Source organism: Microcaecilia unicolor, chromosome 7 (genome assembly GCF_901765095.1).
Source record: "Microcaecilia unicolor chromosome 7, aMicUni1.1, whole genome shotgun sequence".
In the NCBI taxonomy this organism is placed as follows: domain Eukaryota; kingdom Metazoa; phylum Chordata; class Amphibia; order Gymnophiona; family Siphonopidae; genus Microcaecilia; species Microcaecilia unicolor.
Window position 1 is genome coordinate 225,725,452 of NC_044037.1, and position 20,095 is coordinate 225,745,546.

Here is a 20,095-nt window from a genome sequence, read left to right on the forward strand (position 1 = left end):
CCCTGTCCTGTTTTTCAGCGCCGTGAATGCTCGTTTTAATGAAACTGAGCTTGCAAGTGTGATTTGGATTAATGGACCAGTGAAGGAGGTTTGAAGTCGGTGGCGAGGGGGAGGGGGGGAGCAGCGGCGACGGGGAGGCAGAAGCAGCGGGGGGGGGGGGGGCAGCAGGGAGGCAGGACAAAATGTACCCCCCCCCCACCTTGGGCTCTGGTCCCCCCTCCCGTCAAGGTCTGGCTACGCCCCTGCAGTATACTTAAGAAAGCGAGTCACAAACATCTTGCATTATTCCAAAAAAAAGTTTTCACCTGTAACATGGTTTACTGGCCTCTATTTCCCTGTTCACATATTGACATTGCACCAGAATACTGATAATGTTCTATGACGCCTTCAGCATCATTTGGAAAGATGGGCTAAAAATCCACATTGTTATTATTATGAATGGATAGCAGGAAGCACAGTCTTACTCATGCATCATCTCTTGCTACCAAGAAGGTATAATGGGCTACTTACAACTTTCTGAGAATCATTCTCATATGAGCATCTGGTCCAATCTGAGAGAGCAAAAGAAACGTGTCTTGCAGTTCTTCATCACTCTCCTTCTTCTCTTCTTCTGTTGGCATTGGGGCATCTTCATGTTCATCATCCAGAAACCGATAAAACAAGTATTTGTCCTGGAAATAGTATTCCTGGTCCACTGAAGTTAAAATGAGAATGTCAGATATTGTTTTCTACGAAACAAAATATGGTTGTCAATCACACTGCAAGACCCTAATTTATTAATTGACCTAAAAGCTCAACCAATCAGAAAGAACTAGCTCAAATAGGTCTTAAGGAGGTAATAAGTTTTGAATTTGGCCCGTGACGTTTCCTGCAGTAAAAAATAATTTTCTATTTTCTACCGCGGTAGACATTCCCAGCAGTAATTGGCAGCGTGGCCACATTGCCATGCGCTGCCTGATTACCGCACAAGTATTGCATGAGCCCTCACTGACAAGTAAATAGGTGGCTGTAAGGGCTCAGGCAGTAAAGAACAGCACTCTATTTTTAATATTAGCACACAGCCATTGACTGCCCCATTTTAAAAAAGGCCATTTTACCCCCCAGTGCCAATTTCATGTGCCCAAATTAGCACATGCCACTTCTTACCGCAGTTTTGTAAAAGGGCCCCTAAGTCTCTGCAAAAAAAAAAGCTGTTCTATTTTTAGTGAAGCAATGGTTTCCCCCCCCCCCCCCCCACCCCCCTGCTAAGGCCTGAAGTTTTATAGGACTGGCTAGTAACCAGAGGCATATCTGGACTTCGGCGGGAGGGGGCCAGAGCCAGAGTGAGGGGGCACATTTTAGCCCCCCCCCCCGGGCACCGCTGACCTGTAGGACGCCAGACTCAGAACAGGAAGCTTTGCTGCAACGGAAGAGAGGGCCTCGGCTGGCAGGGGTTGGGGTCCCCAGCCAGCAAAGATAGGCGACAGCGGGTTGGCAGCGGGAGGGGGGTGGAGAGGGTCGTCAGCAGGGGGGTCCAGGGCCAAATCTACAGGGGCTCAGGCCAGGGGCGTAGCCAGACACCCAATTTTGGATGGGCCTGGGCCCAAGATGGGTGGGCAGAAGAACCCCACCCCATCCCACAGGTGATTTGGTCTCTCCCTCTCTCGCGTGCATGCCATATGGTTTCTCAAATATCACCTCTCTCCTGCACACCTTTTAAATAGCAGATTTTCACCAGCGGTAAGCAGCAACTACTACACAGTACTCATGTTGGCCCCACATCCTTCCCACTGATGCAGCTTCCTGATTCCGCATAGGCGGGAATAAGTCAGAGGGGGAAGGCTTTGGGGCCGGTGTGAGCAGTACGTATCAGTCGCTGCTTCCTGCAGGCGAAGATCTGCTATTTATAAGGTATGCAGGAGGGGCAGTTGTTGGGAGTTTTCAGTTTGGGAATCTCTGCCAGCCACATCATAGGTGTGCTGCTACTGGTGGGCCTGAACTCAAAGTGGGTGGACCTGGGCCCACCCAAGCCCACCCTTGGCTACGCCACTGGCTCAGGCCCCCGTGGCCCCACGCAGATACGCCCCTGCTAGTAACACTGGTCTTTGTTGGTTCATTACTTTATGTTTGTCCATTGTACGGGAGATTTTGTTGTTTGGTATTATCACATATTAACTATAGGCACACTATGGGGCCCTTTTGCCCAGCAGTGCTAGAAAGTGACCTGCAGTAGCCCCAACGCAGGTCTTTCCTGTCCACTGAGACCACTTTTGGGGTCCTTTTACTAAGCTGCAGGAAAAAGGGCCCTGCGCTAGCAGCAGGGGCCATTTCCTGTGCATCAGGGCCCTTTTTACTGCAGCGGGTAAAAAGACCCCAGACACACATGGCCATGTAGTAAGAGAACTCTTATTACATGGCCATGCGGCGGGGAGTCCTTACCACTATCCACTGAGGTGGCAGCAAGGGCTCCCACGCTAAGCCAGCAGTAACTGGACAGCACACGGTGATGTCCAATTACCACCGGGTTACCGCCATGCAAGCCATTTCCGGGGGTTTTCTTTTTCCCCAGGAAATGGTGGACACTCAAGCCGTTGGGCTGGTGGTAGTCCCGGAATAGCGGCCAGTAAGCCCGCACTGTGTTTACCACTGTTCTGTACAAGGGCCCCTTAGGGCAGCCAGTAAAAGCAAGCTTTTTTTATTTTTCCGATAATGGCCACATGCTAATTTCCCCATTAGTGGGTGGCAGCGAGACGGTGGGTGGCGGTGGGGCAGCGACCAAAATGTGCCCCCCCCCCGCCTTGGGCCCTGGCCCCCTCCCACCTCAAGGTCTGGCTATGCCCCTGGGCTGTACATCAGATATGGACATCCATTTCTCATGTATTTTAGAACAGGATCTGCTGAAATACAGCCTGTTCTAAAATACATGAGAAATGGACATTAAATATCCATTTTACAAACAGAAATATCTAAACTATGAACAGGGTAAAACAAGGGGCATGAAAATCTTTGTGGTAGTTTAGGAACATCCATATTATAGAACGGACCCACAGACATACGTATGGAGGAGTGGTCTAATGGCTAGAACGGCCAGCGGAGAACCCGAGCAGAGACTCAGAGGTTGTAGGTTGAATTCCTTTTGCAGCTGATTGTAATTTTCTTTCTTTTTTAATTGTGAGCCCTCCAGGGACAAAAAAAAAATACATACTGTGACTTCCTTTACTCCATCCAGTGAAGAACTGCTCGATTGGAGCATCTTTCTGTCATCTGGAGGTTCCAAGTCTAAATATGGAGGTCTACCTTTTTTCACTTGCACATCCCTTCCCATTGTAAATTTTAAAGGTCCTCTCTGCGTCCCAGGAATACCCTTCTCCAGGGACAAAGGGTCTGCGCTTCCACTATGTGTTGGACCGCCTGCCTAAATTCTTTTGGTATTCCATCCCAGTGATATCTCTGTTGTGCAGGCACCAGAAGGCGTAACTCAAAGGTAATGCCCATGACCATGGCCTTCTGTCTATCAGGATCTAAGTGAATCCTTGGTCATCTATGTACCCACATGTATTCTATTACAATGTAACAGTAATTTATATACACACTAACTGTCAGTTGTGTGTGTGGCTTAGTTTGTAGTATCAATGACAGGTGAAGAATACTTGAAAATAAAGACAGAGATAGATTTCAGAAAGAAGGCTTTATTCTTACCAAGTTTTCAATTAAGTACAGACATCAAACAGAATCTGGGTTCAATCGCATAGAGCTCCGCCGTCTGAGAAGTGTTGGGGAAGACTCCGTCAAAATCTTATCTCTTTTATAGCCCCAGGTCCCAATACAAGTCAATTGTGAGGTACCTTTTTTTTCCTAATATTTCTCAATTTCTGAGATCATACTTTCGTATCCAGCCAGATGTTCATCTGTACCCATTTCTTTTCCGTTCTATCTATTTCTAGAGATTGCCACACTTCCGTAAATGTCAACATGTTTTTGGAACAAGTTGTTTTTCTCGTTTACTAAAATATCTTTATAGTTTCACATCTTCCTTTTGTAATACCTTTCATAACATCTTATGATCTGTGTGCCATCTTATGGAAAATAAGTCCCATTTTAAGAACCTCATTTTATTCCTTTTACCCATTATTCTTTCATTGTAGGTGCTATATTCAATTAGAAGGTTGTACCTGGTTGTGTTAAGACTCATTGTTCAGACCTGCTTTTTGCAGATTCTCAAATATGACATCATTAGCTTGTTATTTGGCCTAGTCAGTACTTTTTCAATTGCTTTAGGCTGTGTAGCTTAGCCCACCACTATTCCAGTGGTAGGTCTGAAGCCAGGCCACATATTAACATTCCCCTCTTCACCCTATCCCATAGGGTGACACCAGGGTTAATACACCATGGTACCATCCATTCCAGAAGGTATCCTATAAGGCCATCAAATTTTCTGAGTCTTACGGTTAACTGGTACAGTCAGATTTGTTTTTGGTTTGAGATTACCATCTTGGCACCACTTCAATTATTTCAATCCTTCTTATCTATATCTGTGGTTATACAAAAACTTATAATTACTATAATAATATTTTTGATTCAACCCTTTAATATGCAGGTTCTAACTTATTCTTACCTATGTGAGTATATATTGTTATCAATCATAAATTCTTTGGTTATATACTGATTATATCTTGAGTATACATTTGCATAGATTTGCATAGGTTATGTAGACATTTTGCTCGTGTATCACATCATCTTATAAAGCTTTATATGATTATATTTTATCCCTGTGTGCTATTACCTGATTATACAGTTGCAGACATCTCTCTAGTGTCTCTAGCATTTGCATAGCGATTGGTCCTTCTCAGAGGGAGATAGTCCAAGGTGTTATCTCCTGTGGTGTTGGGAAGGAGATTTTCGTACAAGACATATTGTCCTGCTGTTGTCTTTTTCATTATTGCAGTTTCTATTAAGCGTTCTACTAAGCCTCTAGCACAAGGGATTATGCAACATCCTACTAATACAAAAATTGCTACCACTATAATTATTGTAGTGGCTGCTGAAATGATAAATGTCTTCCATTTACCAAAAGCTCTATCCATCCAACCAGTCCAGGATGTGTCAACACCAGAGTTCTCTGCCAACTCTTGTGACAGTGAGGTTAAGCCTTCCAAAGCTCTGGTGATTGATCCATCTGCAATCGGAGTTGGACATCCATATTTTAGCCCTACCCAAAACACGCTCAGACCACGCTTCCTTGCCACATAGATATACAGCAGTTTTAGATGTCCATATTCTGGCTGTATAAAATCAAGATTTGGACATCCATGCCATAAGGATGTCTAAAATGAAGGTTTTCAGATGTCCACAACATGAATAGAGCTTCTAAAAAAAGGACCTACGTCTATTTGAAAATCTTGTTTACACTAGTACATTGCAGGGGCGTAGGCAGACCTGCCATTTTGGGTGGGCCCAGAGTTAACCTGGGTGGGCCCTCCCCACCCCACCCCACCCCCACCCCTGTACATACATACATACAATATAGTGTTTCTAATGACCCGATGTCTGCCCGTTTCTCTCTGAACGCCATCCCCTGGTCCTACCTCAGAGCTGTTGCCTGCCGCAATTCCTATAGGCAACCTATGCTGGCCCTGTAGGCTTCTCTCTACAGTGTTCCCACCAAAGAAACAAAAAGTGACATCATTGAGGGCAGGACATGATAGAGAGAAGTGGCGCATGATGCCTATAGGAATTGTCGCCGGCAGTAACTCTGAGGTAGACCGGGGAGGGGGGGGGTTCCACAGAGAGACGGGCAGCTGCCAGGCCATGAGTGGAGAAGAGGGAGAGAGAGTAGTGAGGCGTCATCACTGAAGAGTTTTGGGGGCCTCATGGGCTACTGACTGGGTGGACCTGAGGCAAGAATGGGTGGGCCTGTGCCCGCCCAGGCCCACCCTTAGCTACGCCACTGGTACATTGTTTTCTGGCAAGTACTATGTGCCTGCTTCAATAGAAGTGCACTTTGTACAGATGTGAAATTTCCAAAAGGAAGTTCTGCACGGAGTTTCCCTTTCACATTCAGCTTGCAGTCTTACAGGTACAAAGTACTCAAAAAACCCCAAAACCATATAGTAACATAGTAGATGACGGTAGAAAAAGACCTGCACGGTCCATCCAGTCTGCCCAACAAGATAAACTCATATGTGCTACTTTTTGTGTATACCTTACCTTGATTTGTACCTGTCCTTTTCAGGGCACAGACCGTATAAGTCTGCCCAGCACTAGCCCCGCCTCCCAACCACCAGCCCCGCCTCCCACCACCGGTTCTGGCACAGACTGTATAAGTCTGCCCAGCACTATCCCCGCCTCCCAACCACCAGTCCCGCCTCTCACCACCGGCTCTGGCACAGACCGTATAAATCTGCCCAGCACCATCCCCGCCTCCCGCCACCGGCTCTGCCACCCAATCTCGGCTAAGCTCCTTAGGATCCATTCCTTCTGAACAGGATTCCTTTATGTTTATCCCACGCATGTTTGAATTCCGTTACCGTTTTTATTTCCACCACCTCCCGCGGGAGGGCATTCCAAGCATCCACTACTCTCTCTGTGAAAAAATACTTCCTGACATTTTTCTTGAGTCTGCCCCCCTTCAATCTCATTTCATGTCCTCTCGTTCTACCGCCTTTGCATCTCCGGAAAAGGTTTGTTTGCGGATTAATACCTTTCAAATATTTGAACATCTGTATCATATCACCCCTGTTTCTCCTTTCCTCCAGAGTATACATGTTCAGGTCAGCAAGTCTCTCCTCATACCAGGGGCGTAGACACGGGCGGGCCCGGGTGGGCCTGGGCCCACCCAATTTCGGGTCAGGCCCGCCCAGCAGCAAAGTTCCTGACGGCGATTCCAGTCGCAGCGATTCCCACATGCTGCTTGCCGGCTGCCGCTCAATCTCCTTGCGCTATTAAGCGCTAACCCGGAAGTCTCTCCTCTGCAGGAGAGACTTCCGGGTTAGCGCTTAGTAGCGCAAGGAGATTGTTGAGCGGCAGCCGGCAGGCAGCGTGTGGGAATCGCTGCGACTGGAATCGCCGTCAGGAACTTTGCTGCTGGGCGGGCCTGCAAGGAGGGTGAGATGCTGCAGCTGCACGGGGGGGGGGGGGGAGATGTCGCATGGGGGAGGGAAGACGGGGGGGACACAGCAGCTGCACAGGGGGAAGGGAAGATGGAAAGATGAGGCTTGGTTGGTGGGTGAGGGAGATGCAGCAAAGGGGTGGAGGGGTGAGGAAGGGAGAAGTCTTGGCTGTGTATGAGGTGGAGGGAGGGACACATGCTGCATACAGAGGGGATAGGTGGGGAGGGGGAGAAATGGTAGGCATAGGGGTGGAGAGGAGGGAGAAATGGTGGGTATAGTGGTGGAGGGAGGGCGGAGCAGAGAAAATTTTGTGCCCAGCCACTTTGGGCTCAGGCCCACCCAAAACTGGCTGTCTGGCTACGCCACTGCCTCATACGTCTTGTAACGCAAATCACATACCATTCTCGTAGCTTTTCTTTGCACCGCTTCAATTCTTTTTACATTCTTAGCAAGAAACGGCCTCCAAAACTGAACACAATACTCTAGGTGGGGCCTCACCAACGATTTATACTGGGGCATCAACACCCCCTTTCTTCTGCTGGTCACACCTCTCTCTATACAGCCTAACAACCTTCTAGCTACGGCCACCGCCTTGTCACACCGTTTTGTCACCTTCAAATCCTCAGATACTATCACCCCAAGATCCCTCTCCCCGTCCGTACCTATCAGACTCTCCCCGCCTAACACATACGTCTCCCGTGGATTTCTATTCCCTAAGTGCATCACTTTGCATTTCTTCGCATTGAATTTTAATTGCCAAACCTTAGACCATTCTTCTAGCTTCTCTAGGTCCTTTTTCATGTTTTCCACTCCCTCCAGGGTATCCACTCTGTTACAGATCTTAGTATCATCCGCAAATAGGCAAACTTTACCTTCTAACCCTTCGGCAATGTCACTCACAAATATATTGAACAGAATCAGCCCCAGCACCGATCCTTGAGGCACTCCACTACCCACCTTTCCCTCCTCCGAGCGAATTCCATTCACCACCACCCTCTGGCGTCTCTCCGTCAACCAGTTCCTAATCCAGTTCACCACTTCGGGTCCTATCTTCAGCCCATCCAGTTTTTTTAAGAGCCTCCAAAATTCAAGCTTGGTGAGGATTATCCTTATTGTACTGCCCGAGCACCACTGATGGACTTTAGTGCAGGTACAATGGCTTGTCTCAAAATCACCCTTCTCTGCCCAGCTAAAAGTAGGTGCAAGCTTCCACAGCATGTGCATTTCTACCTGGGTTAAAAAAAGGAGACCTCATGGGTGTGGACAGGTTAGTAAGGTATTCTTGATCTTTAAAAGTACACAAATGGGGCAGTTTTAGATGTGTAGAGACCCAGGTCAGAAATTGGGGAAGGGGCCCAAAGACCTCTTTGGGCTAAGTTGCCTTCAGCTAGAGGCAGTCTTAGGGCTCCCTGTGGCATAGTGGCCCACGGTAACTGCACTGATTTCACCCCCTATAGCTGGTACTGATACATGTGCTCTTTTATTCCTTTCCACACATCACTACTTGTGCAAACAGGTGAAGAACAGTTCAGGGATGCTTTAGCACGCAAATGTCATATTAGCTATTTTTTTAAAAAATAGAAACTCCCTGGATAGCTTTTAAAATTAGCTGCAGGTCTGCAGGATAAAAGTGCCTGTGCATTTTTCACCTACATCGGCTACCTGAAGGTACTAAGTAGTAAATTTAAAACACATAGGAGAAAATATTTCTTCACTCAAAATGTAGTTAAACTCTGGAATTCGATGCCAGAGAATGTGGTAAAAGCACTTAGCTTTGCAGGGTTTAAAAAGGCTTGGATAATTTCCTAAAAGAAAAGTTCATAAGCTATTATTAAGATGGACTTGGAAAAATTCATTGCTTATTTCTAGGATAAGCAGCACAAAATCTGTTTACTCTTTTGGGATCTTGCCAGGCACTTGTGACCTGGATTAGTTGCTATTGGAAATAGAATACTGGGCTTGATGGACCTTTCATCTGTCCCAGTATGGCAATGCTTATACTCTTATGTTGCTACGCTTTCTGAAAATTCAGGGGGTCTGGTATAACGTTTACTGCCATCTTATACCAAAAGCTAAAAACGCTACCAGGGCTTAGAAAAAGGCCTTATCAAAGTAAATGCTACTGCCTCTTCATTGAGCAAAGTGAACAATACCCAGGGAATGTGGCGGAAAGGACCAGAAGGACATTAAGCAGAGCAAGAGGTCAACCAAAATATGTTGAAAATATGTAGAGAATTTGTCAAGCTGGAATTAAAAAAAAAGGTATAGGTAACACAGTAACTGGTGAGAGAAACTAGTGTTTCACAGCGTGACATAATTATTCCCCCTACTCATTTTTTAAACACTGTAAACCAGACCTGAAAGGAGGCTGTGATTGGAGTGAGTGGGAGGAAGCTTAAATGAAGTGAGATAAATCTGGCATGTAAACTGCAGGATCACATTTTCTCTCTCCAATTAGGAGAGCTGGTTGGAAAAGTCCTATGCAGCTGGTGTCAGCTGGGAAACATTTGGCAGTTCTGAATATTCCCTTCATTAAGCTCCTGCCCAAAAACAGACCTTCACCATGGCTGACACTGAAGAGTGGCCAAACAGATATTTTTCCATGGCTGTGTTTTTCCTTCTTCTGTTAAACTTTTCTGGCGCTCTAACTCCCTTGTTTTTGGTCTGTTTTGGGTTGTCTTCTGCCTTTTTTTGTGTTTTGTGTTTTTCCTTCGACACAGCGCTATGCATTTTTAAAGCTATATCTGCATGTCAAGTTAGGGATCCTTTTTCCTGAGGCATGCTAATGGATATTAATGCGCACTACCGAATTAGTGTGCAATAAGGGATGAATTCTATAAATGGCGCCAAAAAAATATGCATAGAAAAAAAGCTGCTTAAGCAGTATTCTATAAGCCATGCCTAAAATTTGGCGCAGTTTATAGAATAATGCTTAAGTGGAGAGGTCATGTGTAAATTTGGGTGCTGCCATTTGCATCATCAAAAATGTGGTGCAAATGCCCACACCTATATTTACATGCGGAGCACCATTATTCTATAATTACACATGTAACTCAAAGCCATGCCCCCGATCTGCCCCCAAATGCGCATGACCCTCCCATTTCCATGTCCCCTTTTTCAGGCTGCGCCTAAATGTATGTGTGTACGTCCCAATTAAATCTAATTAGTGCCAATAATTGCTTGTTTAAAAAGTCAATTGTTGGCACTAATTGACTTATTATTCTATTCAATTGCGCGTGCAAATCGAGGGCATGCCTACATTTTTGGCACTTTTATAGAAACTGGGGGTAATTGCCATAGGAATACAATGGGTTTATGGCACTTAACACTCACTAAACATTAGTGCACCTTAGTAAAAACACCCCTTAGTCTTATTTTTTTCCCAAAAGTTAACTGATGCCAGTTTTAATGTAATTTATTTCAAAAATGTATAATCTGCATTTTTACCCTCTGGAATGTGCAAAACAAAGTATAGCAAAAATAGAACAAGATTATACTATAAATTAATAACAAATTTAATATAATCTCTCTATATAAAAGGCAACCCCAACGTTCTGAAGCCTCCACGGAAGTTGAGGCGCCCGAGATATCCGGTGTGCCCTGGAGTGTCTGCACCGCCCTCGCGTCAAAACGTCATGACGTCGAGGGCAGAGCTATAACACTCGGAGGGCCGAAATGCGAGGCGAACGCGAACCCCGAACAATGCAGGTAGCTCCGAGGGACGGTCTGCACCGCCCTCGCGTCAAAACGTCATGATGTCAAGGGCGGAGCTATAACACTCGGAGGGCCGAAACACAAGGCGAACGCCAACCCCGAACAAGGCAAGTAGCTCGGAGGGACGGAGGGAGGGGGCCCCTTGCTAGCGCCCGTTTCATTGCGCTCAGAAACGGGCATTTTTTCCTAATAGAAAGCACAGCAAGAAACATAACCTAAAGTAGAGCAAAAATAGAACAATACTACTTTATACATTAATAAAAGGAAATACAACTGAAATTTTGGCTTTTTCAAAAATGTTGCAGTTAAGTATAATATAATTTTATTTGTTGTCTAGTCAGATAGATTTTAAATTTGTCTAGTCAGTCCTAATTTTAATTGGAGTGTATTTTTATAATTATGCTATTTTGTTGTTTTGTAAACCATCCTGAGCCACCGGTAGAGATGGTATACAGTATATAAAACCTTATTTTATGTTACATATAATAACAAAGTAAAACACAAAAAACAAATTAAATTAAAAAAAAATTAAATACATTAACAAATAAAAACAAAATAGCCTTTGGTAAATCCCAACAGAAATCAATAAAAATATTCAGGTTTTAAAGTGACGTACATGTAAACACTGTGGGCCCTGTTTACAAAGGCGAGCTAGGGGTTTTGGCGCATGCTAAAAATTAGCGCACACTAACCGTGTAGATGCCTATAACATTCCTATGGGTGTCTACACAGTTAGCGTGTGCTAAACATGTAGACACCCATGGGAATATTATAGACATCTACACGGTTACCCCCAGATTCAATATAGCGCTCCTTGAGCTATGTGGGATTCTACATTTAAATCTAGGCGTATTTTATAAATACACAAGTAGACTAATTGTTTTAATAAGCTGTTAAGCGTTGTTAACAGCTCTTAACAAGCAATAAAAAGCACTAATTGGCAAAAATTAGAATTTACGCACATACATTGCTAAGCATATTCTGTAATGTACTGTACCAAACTTCCAATGCCCCACAGGCAAAAACAGGCATGCTTAAGGTTGTGGAAAAGGGTGTCTTGTGGGCGTTACAAAATCTATGCGTGTTGTTATAAAATATGGGCCAGTGCTCGTAAATCTATGCACAGAGATTTCCACCAGCTTTTCGTTGGCGTAAATGGACACGCATAGATTCAGTCGCATCAATTAGGCCTAAGCGCATTCTAAATACCGCACATAGATTTATGCATGGTATTTAGAATATGCTTAGGCGTAATTGCCTAATGTGCATTAATTTTAGGCGCCATGTATAGAATCGGGTCCTTAGTACATGCTAATTATTAGTTTGCACTAAAAAAGCATAGAAAATTGTATGCTGCAGCCTTACAACTTAAAGGCTTTCAAGGTAGGAATCTCAAGATTACCAGTCTGGCAGGACAGCAAGATGTATGGTGGCTGATAGTTAAGGGTTCTTTTACTATGTTGTGTTAGATGCTAACAAGCATCTAATGCAGCAAAAATGGTCTAATGTGGGATCAGTGGCATAGGAAGGGGGGGCGGTGGGGCGGTCCGCCCAGGTGCACACCGCTGGGGGGTGTCGGCGCCTCGCTGGTTCCTTGCTCTCTCTGCCCCGGAACAGGTTACTTCCAAGTTACTTCCAAGTTACTTCCAAGTTATCTGCTGCAGATAACTTGAGCTAAGCTTTAGTAAAAGACCCCCTGTGCTTTCATGATCACTGTTGATACTTGACTATCCAATAGGAACCTAAGGGGTCCTTTTACTAAGCTGCAGAGAGCACTAGTGCGTGCTTACTGCCGCTTAACAGTGCATACCGCAGGATGCACTCAGACATCTTGAGATCTATGCACACTAAAAAAATATTTGTATTTATTCCACGGAGGGGGGAGGTGTCAGTGGGGCAGAGAGTGAGTATTTCTGCACAAATCAGTTAGGGGACCTTTTACCAAGCTGTGGCAAAATGGGCCCTGTACTAGAGGAGGGGCCCATTTTTGCCATGCGCTGCAACCCTTTTTACCACAGAGGGTTAAAAAAAAAAGCTGAAAATAGGCATGGCCATGTGGTAGGATTGCTCTTACCGCATGGCCATTCTAGGGGGAGCACTTACCGTCACCCACTGAGGCGGCGGTAAGTGCTCCCTCACTAACCCAGTGGTAACTGGGTAGCCTGCAGTGCTGCCCGATTACCACCGGGTTAGCGCCATGCTAAAATTACAGCCCTATTTTCCCCAGAGCAGGAAATAGCGCGTGCTATGCCTGGGACTACTGTTGGCACCCGCGTTGGGCCGGCAGTAGTTCCAGATTAGTGTGAGGTAACCGCCGCTTTTAAAAGGGCTCCTTAGTGCAGCTACATTACTGCGCACTAACTGATTAGCACAGGATTAGCGTGTGAGCCCTTACTGTCCACAAAATATGTGGTGCTAACTGCACCTCCATTATCCTATATTCTCCAGTACATTTGCTATGTCCATTAAATGACTGTCGGTTAGTGCTCCCTAGCCCGTAACAAGCCCAATTAGAATTTATCTGCCATCAAGCATTTTATTTTCAGGCCCCTTTTCAATGGAATTCTCCCCCACTCAGTATCCGAGCAGAATCATTATTTGAGAAATTCAAAAAGGCATTAAAAACCTGGTTATTCGAACAAACATTTAAGTAAACTTAGCTCCGGGTCACGGGATGTGGCCTTGCTGCGGGATTCCAACCATCCGCTCCACAACTTCTTTCAATTTCTTTTACTATTTCTCCACTACATACTGGGTGTGTGTTTTCTTGTTGCGTGTATAAAACCTGTCCTACCAATATATGTAGTTCCTTTCTTTTTTAACTTGTTTTTACTTTAGGTTGCAAACCGCCTGGATCTGCGAGTCAGTTGGGCGGTATAGCAAGTTTTAATAAACTATACACTCACACGCTAAGTTTTTGTAATGGCTGCACAGTAATAGCAACATCAGTGCTTGGCCATTAATCGAAAATGTGAAAAATTGAACATTTTATTGCTGCAGTGAAAATGGTCTTAGCATGCAGAAAAGAACTTGTTTAAGGGTCTAGCAAGGCCACTTTCTACCACAGCTTAGTAAATGGACCCATAAGTTTTTTACTTCCATCTTGAATATTAAGAAAGATTCCCAATCCAGGTGAAACTTTCAGTCTTTTCAATAATTAGCATTAAGCCACCCTTTCCAACCATAAAACAAACAGAAGTGAAAAACTGACTATCGTTTGCATATGGATAATGCTTAAAGTGGCTGCAAACATTACAGAACTCTGTAATTCGCCTGTTGTGTAGAGCTTGCTGTACTGATCATGTCTCCCCGTTGTTTTGTAAATTGAATTGGCTTCCTGCTGTGATTCGAATTAGGTTTGAGGTTTTATATCTTACTCATAAAGCCTATTATAATAATTTTCCATCCTATCTCTCACAAGTAACAATTCCATATACCCCTGCCTGGACTTTAAGGTCTTTAGATTCAAATAGATTAGTACTGCCAGGTCCTAGACAAGCCAAATTTGAATCTACACATAATTCTGCATTTTATTTTTTTGGCCCCTCATCTGTGCAATGATTTGTCCCTATTAATTTGTAGTGAAGAATCATTTGTTAAGTTTAAATCCTCTTTGAAAACTCATTTTTTTTAAATTAGGCATTTCGTTTATGATTGGAGGTTTTGGATGTCTCGTTGGTGAAGTATTTAAATAAAAGATGTTTTTTTTAATCTGGTTGGTTGTTCTACTGTATGGAGTCTCTTTCCTATTTTATAATGGTGATCCTTTCTGTGATACTAGTAAAAAAGCCCCGTTTCTGATGCAAATGAAACGGGGGCTAGCAATGTTTTCTTCTGTGTGCATGTGGGAGTGTGTGTGTCCCTGCCCTCTGGCCTCTCTCCCCTCCCCCCTCTGAGTCCTTCACTGTTACAGAGCCAGCGATTTGATTTCGTGCTCTGCTGTTTTCCTTCACTGACTGTGTTACAGAGAGGGCGGGGCAGACACTCATAGGGAAACCGGATATCTCGCCCCCTTCACACTTCCGGCTGGAGGCTTCATAGAACGTTGGTGTTGCTTTTTATATAGAGAGATGTTTGTTTATTTATTTATTTAGTTAGTTAGTTAGTTAGTTAGTTATAGCAGCATTTATATCTCACATTCTCCAAACGTTTGGCTCAATGTGGCTTACAAAGCTAGTAGGAAAGGAAGGGAATTACATTTTGATAGGAAAGGAGAGGGATAGAGAATAGGGATGGGTTTTGTTTTCTCTATTTTTATGTTGTACACCATTTTGATTTGAAACATTTTAAAGGAATAGGTGAGAGCAGAGAACCTGAGGGCTACTAAATGTTGAAGTATGTGCCTAAGAAGCCCAGTCTACAATCAAAACTACATTTCTATCCATCATATAATCCATTTGAGAGAAAAAACCTTCTTCTACTGCCTCTGCAAGTCATTACCATAACGAAGTATGACAAACAGTATCAAATACAGCAGTAAAGTCAAGAAAAAGCAGAAACCCTGAATGCCCCTGGTCCAAAGATCTCCTCATATCACCTAACAGTACTACAGGTACTGTTTCCATACTAAAACAAACATGAAAATTACATTGGGTCAGGTCCCAGCCAGTATCCTGTTCCAAAAAGTCTTACAGTTGATCTGTTACACAAGTTTAATAACCTTAGCTAGAACTGAAGTAGGGTGATAGCTGAATGGTTTCCTTGGGTCTAAATCTTTTTTATTCTTAGCTAAAAAATACAGTCACAAATTAAAACCCTCAGGAGGTCTTTTACTAAAGCTTAGCTCAAGTTATCTGCAGCAGGGCCCAAAGGAATAAAATGGGCCCTGCTGCAGATAACTCGAGCTAAGCTTTAGTAAAAGATCTCCTCAGTGACGTGTCAGTCACATGTTTAAATAGACAGCGATTAAAAGTACAGAAACCTTTACTTGCACACAACAGTTTTTTAAAATGTTTTACTGATGGAATATCCCAATGTTCATGAAAATATGAGTCAGATACGAGAAATAAGAACTTTACCAAGAGGTTGATGCAGAAAGATGCATGTTAGAGCCACTGACTACACAGTTTCTAACGTGCACTTTGTGCAAAAATTTACCTCCAAGATGCAGAAATCAGCATGCAAACTACTGCCACATTAGAAAAAAAAACTGCATACCATGCAGTGGTAAGTCCAACGTGGGCTTACCAATCGCTAAACAGGAAGCACTGCAGTCATATCCAAGGCTACAAAATTATATTTATTTTTGTAGCACCAGAGTGTACCTGGTGGTAATCAGGCAGTGCCGCACGCTGCCCGGTTACCGCCGGGTTAGCGTGGGAGCCCTTACCACCACGTCAATGGGTGGCGGTAAGGGCTCCCCCTTGAAATGGCTGCATGGCAAGTGCTTTATTGCCGCATGGCCATTTCCTGCATGAAAGAGAGACTTCCCTTTTACCCACCGAGGTAAAAGGGGGCCTCAGCGCATATGAAAAACATGCACTGACGCCAGCGCAGGCTCCCTTTTCCCTAACATTTTTAGCATAAGTTCTAGTGCATAAGCCCCATACTGCAGGATTCTATATAGCATGCCTATAGTGCCGAAATCCAGGCATATTCTGTAACAATGCACGCAACTTAATTGACTTAACAAGGCAATCAGCGTATTTAACAGTACTTAAGCAATAACGAGCACTAATTAGCAATAATTAGAATTTATGCACATAACTTACTAAGCAGATTCTGTAATAAACTACACCTAAATTCTAATGCATGCAATTCAAAAGGGGCGTTGCTATGGCCAGTGAAATGGGCTTTTCATGGATGTGCCAAAATTTACATATGTTGTGGAGAAGTGGCCTAGTGGTTAGGGTGGCGGACTTTGGTCCTGGGGAACTGAGGAACTGAGTTTGATTCCCACTTCAGGCACAGGCAGCTCCTTGTGACTCTGGGCAAGTCACTTAACCCTCCATTGCCCCATGTAAGCTGCATTGAGCCTGCCATGAGTGGGAAAGCGCGGGGTACAAATGTAACAAAAACAAATATGGCCCAGTGTGTGTAAATCTACCTGCAGGGATTTACGCCATGTTTTGTTGGTATAAATGGATGCACATAGTTTCAAGCGCAGGGATATCAACTAAGCATATTCTATATACTGTGCCTAAATCTAGGTGTTGCTTATAGAATACGCTTAGGCGGAAATGTTTACCGAGCAGATTTTTTAGGTGCCATATATAGAATCTGGTCAAGGAGGAGAGTGGGAATGAAAACCAGGGTTTCCAGAGACAGGACCACACAAGATCTTGAATGAAACAGTGTTTATTGAAAATCATTTTGTGGTCCTGTCTCTGGAAACCCCTGGTTTTCATTCCCACTCTCCTCCTTGACTTGAGTTTCTTCGTGGGATCTCTTGAGTTCTCCACGCAAGTGGATTCTCTTTGGATATATAGGCCATAATGTTTTATTCTCCTATAGGTGCAATGAAATAAAAATATTTTTTTCTGCTCAAAGATACAGACATGCTCTAAGAGACTTCTAAACATTAATAGCTTAGTACAGCTGAATTCTTACCATGGTTCAGAACACTTTCCTCAAGCAATACTTGCCACATGCCAACGGCCTGTGTTCTTGAATGAACACAGGGGGTTTGCTGCATCATCCAGTCTACCAGTTCAGTTCCTACACAGCACTGTCTATGGAAGAAAAATGCAACCAGGCTAGTCAAAAAAGATTGCATAAACTTTCTTTAAAAAAAAAATCACTATATAAGTCACAGTAATTTTCATTGTCTGATCTAGTCTACTACAGCTGAACAGGCAATATTTGAACACTCATCTGGGGATTTGTACATCAAGGGTGTTTCAAGTTTTTTCAATAATGGGTCACATGATCAGAAATGTATATATGTGAGAGCATCATTTTTTTTTTACAGTGGACCTTATAATCAAAAAGTCATATGTGTTGACCCGCATGAATATTTTTAGCCTGAATATGATTTATACTCATCACAGTGTGTGAATCTCTCCTGAAATTGTGAATTCATATCCACCAGATCTAGCTACTTAGACAAAACATGTTTTTTTATTTGATAAAATTTCAAAAAGGCTACATCCCAGATTCTTGGATTCTCTGTTAAGATTTAGGGGCCCTTTTTACTAAGCTGCAGTAAAATGTGGCCTGCTGTAGTTGTAGCACGTGAGATTGGAACGTGCTGGGCCATTCTTTTTACCACGGTGGGTAAAAAGGCCTTTTTAAAAATGGGGCAGTAAATGGCCGAGCGCTAATATTAAAAGTAAAGCACGGCTATTTACTGCCTGAGCCCTTACCGCCACCTATTTACTTGGCAGTAAGGGCTCATGCGCTGCTCGTGCAGTAATCAGGCAGCACGCAGCAATGTGGTCGTGTTGCTGATTAGAGCCAGGAATGCCCCCCCCCCCCCCCAGTAGGAAATAGAAAACTATTTTCCACCACAGGAAACTTTGAACACCAACTTCTGAACTATCACCAGGCAGGGTCGATTTTGCGCATACTACCCAGGGCCGCCGAGAGATTAGGCCGGGCCCGGGGCAAGGCCGCCCCGCCTCCCCCCCCCCCCCCCCCCCCCCCGCTGCTGCCGCCCCCATCGCTCCCCCTGCCGCTGCTGCCCCGTCGCTCCACCCCCCCGCCGCTGCCACCCCCGTCCCACCCCCACCACTGCAGTTCCCGGTCTCACCTGCCTGTCTCCTTGGCTCCGGGCCCCCTGCATTCGAAGCGGCAGTCACAGATTGCCTTCCTTCGGGCCTTCCCTCCCTGTGTCCCGCCCTCGTCTGATGTAACTTCTGGTTTCCGTGAGGGCGGGACACAGGGAGGGAAGGCCCGAAGGAAGGCAATCTGTGACTGCCGCTTCGAATGCAGGGGGCCCGGAGCCAAGGAGACAGGCAGGTGAGACCGGGAACTGCAGCGCCGGCGGCCTGACCCCGGCGCCGGTCCCCCTTTGGAGACCCGGGCCAATGGAATTTTGCCCCCCCCTGCCCCCCTCTCGGCAGCTCTGATACTACCCACAAGGTAGCCCTACCGCAATTTAGTAAAAGACCCCTTAGACTATTATGGGAGCCTTGTTATAGGTTTGCCCTTCATATGCTTGGCAGACAGCTATAGTAAAACACTAACCCCTGGATTCTATATAACATGGCAAGGTGCATGTGTTAAATCGGGTATGTGCCCAATTTACACGTGCACCTTAATTAAGTAATGAGCCAATCAGTATTGATAACTGGCCAATAACAACCAATTATCACTACTAATTGGCAATAATTGGAATTTACACATGCTTCTTTTTAGGCATATTCTAAAAAGCGGCACACATACATTTGAACGTGCGTACCCGAAAAGGGGGTACGGCCATGGGAGGAGTGTGGGTGTGTTGGGGGTATTCGTCAAATCTACGCATGTAGTTATAGAATTCAGGGGTACTTGCCTACATTTAGGAGTGGGTTTACACCAGGTTTTCAGTGGTGTAAATGTAGGCACATTTCCTGACCCTGTGTGCTATTCGATAAACCATGCGTAACATTAGGTGTGGTTTATATGTGCTTTTTGTGTATGTGCCTATATTTTAGACACCATTTACAGAATCTTGCCTTAAGAGGGCACTTCTATAAGAAGGTACCCATGATTAAGTAATCTAATGCAGTGCAGGGCACCAAAATGCTGGTATAGAATACTAACATAAACCGATATTGACACACCTACATTAAGGCACGACCATACTACTACTGCTTATCATTTCTATAGCACTATTAGACATACACAGTGCCATACATTGGACATAAAGAGACAGTCCCTGCTCGACAGAGCTTACAATCTAATTAGGACAGACGAACCGGACAAATAAGAGATAAGGGAATTACTAAGGTGGGAATGATAAAACATGGGTACTGAACAAGTGAATAAGGTGGGCTTTTAGCCTAGATTTGAATACGGCCAGAGATGGAGCTTGACGTACCGGCTCAGGAAGTCTATTCCAGGCATATGATGCAGCAAGATAAAAGGAACGAAGTCTGGAGTTAGCAGTGGAGGAGAAGCGTGCAGCTAAGAGAGGTTTACCCAGTGAACGGAGTTCCCGGGGAGGAGTGTAGGGAGAGATGAGAGTGCAGAGGTACTGAGGAGCTGCAGAGTGAATGCACTTGTTAGTCAATAAGAGGAGTTTGAACTGTATGCGGAAATGGATAGGGAGCCAGTAAAGTGAATTGAGGAGAGGGCTAATATGAGCATAGCAACACTGGCGGAATATAAGTCGTGCAGCAGAATTCTGAATAGATCGAAGAAGAGAGAGA

General features: G+C 44.6%; 1 protein-coding gene across 1 annotated transcript in view; it reads right to left on the reverse strand.

Annotated features, from left to right (window-relative positions):
- Nucleotides 1–20,095, reverse strand: part of RAPGEF4 (Rap guanine nucleotide exchange factor 4) — a 298,747-nt gene that overhangs the window by 149,296 nt on the left and 129,356 nt on the right. Inside the window, exons 8-9 of the mRNA XM_030210347.1 lie at nucleotides 17,352–17,473; nucleotides 511–694 (exon numbers count right to left, since the gene is read on the reverse strand). Coding sequence (XP_030066207.1) covers nucleotides 511–694; nucleotides 17,352–17,473 — 306 coding nt within the window. The remainder of the gene's footprint in view (nucleotides 1–510; nucleotides 695–17,351; nucleotides 17,474–20,095) is intronic.